General features: G+C 27.7%; 1 protein-coding gene across 1 annotated transcript; it reads right to left on the bottom strand.

Moving 5' to 3' along the window:
- Positions 1-562: 562 nt before the first annotated feature.
- On the bottom strand, positions 563-928 carry LOC107917203 (receptor-like protein 9DC3). Its single transcript, XM_016846580.1, has one exon. The coding sequence runs from the start codon at positions 926-928 to the stop codon at positions 563-565; it is 366 nt and encodes a 121-aa protein (XP_016702069.1).
- Between the last annotated feature and the right edge of the window lie 4,392 nt (positions 929-5,320).

Genomic DNA, 5,320 nt, shown 5'->3' with positions numbered 1-5,320 from the left:
TCCCAGGAAAGAGAGGTGGATCGCAAGGATCGCTTAAGTACCAGGTCTTTCCTAGCCAGAATATCCCTCAATCGTAATTTAATAGCACAATAAATCACTACAATCACACACACAATTCATGCAGAATAATACAATAAAGAACACAAGAATTTAACGAGGTTCAGCAAATTTTGCCTATGTCCTCGGGCACTACCAAATATATTTCACTCCAAAATACAAGTGAGAATTTACAAAGAGAGAGAGAGAAAACAATGCCTTAAGTAGAGAATGGCAAGTTTGAGATACAGAATGAGATATGGTTATGCCTATTTATAGTTGAGGTTCAGGGATCAACTTGCAAAGTCACTTTACAATTAGGGACTATATATTGCAAATATCTCAGATTTTATTATGCCAATATCTCGATACCCATATCTTTGACTTTCCAATATTTGATACCCATATCTTTGACTTTCCAATATTTGATACCCATATCTTTGACTTTCTATTATTTGATACCCATATCTTTGATTTTCCATAAATATGGATAATTCCCAATACATGTAAAGACGGATTTGCAGGACTACTTTCTTTTCTTCCCAAACCAGGTGGAAACTTTGTTTCGCAAGTCTCTCTCAATCATTCTTACAAGCCACCATGGTCTTCCTGTCGTGAATACAATATATGCCATGCTAATTCCTAATACCATTCCACATCCATACCCCATCATTACCACTTTCCAAATAAAAGCTATTCCATTTCCATTATCTTCCTCATCTTGTGCTGTTTCTGATATTTTATCATTGCTACATTCCTTTGACAATGGGAATCCACACAAACCCAAGTTCCCTTGATAAGAGTCGTTTTCAAATGTATCAAACTGCTTGCCATGGGGAATGGGTCCCACAAAATTGTTGTTCGAAAACCTTAACACTTGAAGAAATGTCATATTTGTATTTTCTCAAAAAATTTGGTAGAAATTGAAAATTTTCATTTAATAAATAAATAAAGAATCTCAATATATATCGAAGAAAAGTGGTATAGTACTTACCTAATCATAAATGCCCTACCAAAATAGGGGTGAAGAAAAAAAAATTAATTTAAGGTCAAATTAAATTATAATTTTTTGGGAAGATTATAATGTAGTTTGTCATGGATAATTTGTTGAGTTGATGTTATTTGTTTTTGAGGTATAATTAAATAATTGGAAAAGACACTTAGAGTATCTTAAATGCATTTGTGGAGTTTTTTTACTCCATTAGAAGTGGACAGAATAATTATCCATTTATTATTATAGATCCAACTATTTTCAAATTTGAATAATTTTAAAAGCATGTAATTTTGAATTTAGACCATCTCAATTAAACATTAAGTTAAATGCCCAAGTGTCAAATATTTAACACATATAAATTGAAAAAAACTAAATTTAAGAAAGAAAAATAACAATAAAAAAAAGGATGAGTGAAGAAATGATATATAATACCTGTTAGAGAATTATGGGATAAATCGAGAATTCTCAAACGTGTTAAATTACCGATAGATGGAGGAAGATATCCTTCTAATAGACCCCGAGAAATGTTTACTTCTTCCAAATAGATAATATCTCCGCTTAGGGGTACGAACACAACTGCACAATCAAATTAATTTGTGAAACAAATATAAAAACTTATTTATTACTTTTATTTTAAGGGTCTGTTTGATTGCCAGTAAAATATTTTCCGTAAAATGATTTCGGGAAAATGTTTTACTTTTTTGTAAAATGATTTACTGGAAAATATTTTCTGGTGTTTGATTGAATCTGTGTAAAATATTTTCGGCTATTTGGCAGATTTCCTGGAAATATTTTTTGAAAAAATTGTTTTTACATATATTGATATATATTAATAAATTTTTATATTTTAAATTATTTTTACATATATTTCAATGATTTATTTATAATAATACTCAATTATTAAGTTACAATATTAATCGTTATAAATTGAAAAAAACTAATATCAAATAAATTATTTGTAATTGTGTTAAAAAACAAGTATTGGATAATTAAAAAAAAGTTACTGAAAAATCGATAAACAGAAGCAATTTTCTACCGGAAATGAAGGAAGGAATGAAGGAGGCGATAGAGAGGAGAGCACGGAAAATGTCTTACGGAAATTGAAAGGGTAAGACATTTTCCCTAAAATGTAACCCATTTTCCCTTGTTTTGGAGTTCATTTTCCAAATTGAAAATGTTTTCCGCCAATCAAACGCTGGAAAAGTTGGAAATGATTTTCCAGAAAATCAATTCCTTCAATCAAACAGACCCTAAGATTAAAAGATTAAGATTCAATGGTCAAAGTTTTATTATCCATACTTTATTTTAAATCTAGCATGCACTAAATTAAAATTGAAATAATGTTTATATTGTAATTTAGGCGAATTAATTTTGTGATGTCAAGTATAAAAGATTCAAAACAACGATAAGTTTATTATGGAGTTTCAAAAAATACTTTTTAAACTAAATCTGTTTTTCAAAGTTAAAAGTAATGGTAAATAGGTAGTTTTGTAGGTCAAGATTTTCAATTTGACTTTTAAAGCCAAAGAAAAATTAAGAATACCGCTAATGTGATAGCATCACCACCATGTAATGCTAAAAATATTATTATTAAAAGGCAACCAGCATGATTCAAAAGTAAATTTACCAGTATACAATACTTGATAAAATAGTATTTTCCAAAAAAAAAATTGTAGAAATTGAACAATTTTATTTAAGAAATAAATAAAAAACACAACTTCAATGTGATAAAGTATCTAACTAATTATTGCTAGGTAAATAGAAGAAATTGAAATATTGTGGCCCAACATATTTCAAATTATAAATTTTGGTAGGGGGGAACCAACAGAAAATTAATTAAAGGTGAAATTAAATTACAAATTTTTTTAAATTATAATATATTTTTATTATGGATAATTATTTTACACCTTGTTAGTAGAGTAAAAAAAATCTCACAAATAGATTTGGCTTGATGCCCTTTGTTTTTAAGGTATAATAAAATAATAATTAAATAATTAAAAAATACATTTGATATTATCTTAAACGTGTTTGTAGAGTTCTTTTGCTCCACTAACAGTAGATAGAATAATTAACCATTTATTATTATAGACACAACTATTTTCAAATTTGAGTAATTTTTAAAGCATATAATTTTGAATTTAGATTATCTCAATTAAACATTAAGTTAAATGTCCAAATGTCAAATATTTAACGCATTGATAACTCCACAATTTATAAATTGAATAAAAAATAAATTTAAGATAAATAACAATCAAGAAAAAGGATGAGTGAATACCTGGAAAAATATGGGATGGAGGAAGAAAATCTTTTAGCAAACCACTAGAAATGCTTAATTCTTCCAAATTGAGAAGATTTCCAATTTGGCGTGGGATTACACCTGCATGAACAAATACTTTTGTTTTAAGATTAAAAGATTAAGATCCAATAGTCCAAACTTTATTATCACACTTATTCTAAACATAACACACTCAATTAAAGCTCAAATAATATCTATATTATAATTTAGGCCTGGTAATTTCTTTCTGTCAAGCATAAAAATTCAAAACAAGAGTCAATTTACCATTGAATTTCAAAAATGCTTTTTAAGCTAAATCTGATTTTCAAATTATATTTAATAGTAAATATAAATAGTTTTTTAAAGTAAAACCAGCTTTTCAAATCCACATTTCTAACGAAAAACAGATTCTTTGATTTTCAATTTGGAATGCCTAAACATTATTTCAAAAGAAATAAGTAGATAATTATACACAAGTAATCAAACCTATCTTAAATTATATAATATGGTATAACTACAGCAAGTCTTTCTACAAAATGGAGAGGCACGCCTACAGCCATTATATTTGTATGAAGATATTTTTTTCATAAAGATTAATTTTTTTTGAAGTTTAAACATTCTATCTTTAAATATTCTTATTTTCTCTTAACATTTTGTCGCCAAAAACCATACTTTAACTCAATTTTTTTGTTTAAAAAGAAAAAGTTTATACAGTACTGATTAAATGGCTAAAAGAGAAAAAAAATCTAAGTATTGTTTTTTACAATTTTAGTAATTAAAACATGTAACAGTTAAACATAGATGTTCCTTAAAATTATGAAACTATTTTAGATTTTAAAAAATTAACCATATTTGCTTCTTTAAATAAAACATGAAACAATCATTAAAATTATGAATTGAGCACTTTGGCGCTATCACTGCATCTAACTGCTTTCCTTTTTACCTTTGATTCGGTTGCCGTCGAGATATAGACTCCTAAGCATTGTCATGTTTCCTATTTCTTTTGGTAGAATCCCTTCCAAATTGTTTATACCCAAGTGAAGCTCTTGCAATTTAGGTAAACGTTCAAACATATCTGATGGGATTTGACCTGTAAAATTGTTATGGCTCAACTACAAGTATTGGAGTCATGATGGGATGCTTCTGTAAAAATTGCTTCCCCCCAATTAGCCAACTGAACGGGTAATGAGTCATGAAATGTGTTGTTCATTAGGTTTAAGGAAAGATCAAATTCCAATTTGAGTTGGTAGAGTACCAATGAGAAGCATGATAGACTGAATTTTGAAATTTTGCAATCACTATAATATATTCCACCTTAATAATTTTTTTAATTATGTTTTTACTAAAATCTTGCATTACTTTTAATTGTATCTTTCAAATTATTATGAAAGTTTAAAGAATTTATGTAAATATATTTGGCAACAAATTAATGTGGTTGTTATTTTAAAAAATTCTTTAAGGTCAAAAAGTAATTATATTTATTTATTAAATATTTTCAACTATGTTTAAAATGTATGTCAAGTTTATTTAAATTACTTATATAATATATATGTATCATATATATATTCTAAAGTAAGGTTTGAACATAAAAAAGTATGTCTATAATTTAATATTTGTTGACACCATTTTTTGGATGAAAACGGGGTCGACTTGGATTTTGGAAAAAAAAGAATGAAAACGGGAGTCGCCACCAATCCTTTTTTGACGAGGTGTGATTGGGTCACCTCAAAAAGTGGTTGTTTTTAATAAATGATTTAATTTTATTAAAACAACGATTTTGGTCTACGAAATTCAGAAAAATGAGTTCGGGAGTCGGTTACGCACGAGGAAGGATTAGCACCCTCGATACGCCCAAAATTGGTACCTAGTTGATTAATTAGTGTCTTAGTGTCGAAAATTTGAAAACTTGAAAGAATTTAAAATACGATCCCTCTTTGTAAAGAAAATGCTCAAATGTTAAGGACATTCTCGTCTCACAATATAAAATGTCACATCCAGTAAGTTAGGACACGACA

Source organism: Gossypium hirsutum, chromosome D01, assembly GCF_007990345.1.
Source record: "Gossypium hirsutum isolate 1008001.06 chromosome D01, Gossypium_hirsutum_v2.1, whole genome shotgun sequence".
NCBI classification, from domain to species: domain Eukaryota; kingdom Viridiplantae; phylum Streptophyta; class Magnoliopsida; order Malvales; family Malvaceae; genus Gossypium; species Gossypium hirsutum.
Note: the sequence above shows the minus strand (reverse complement) of the source record. Positions and strands in the feature narration are given on the sequence as shown.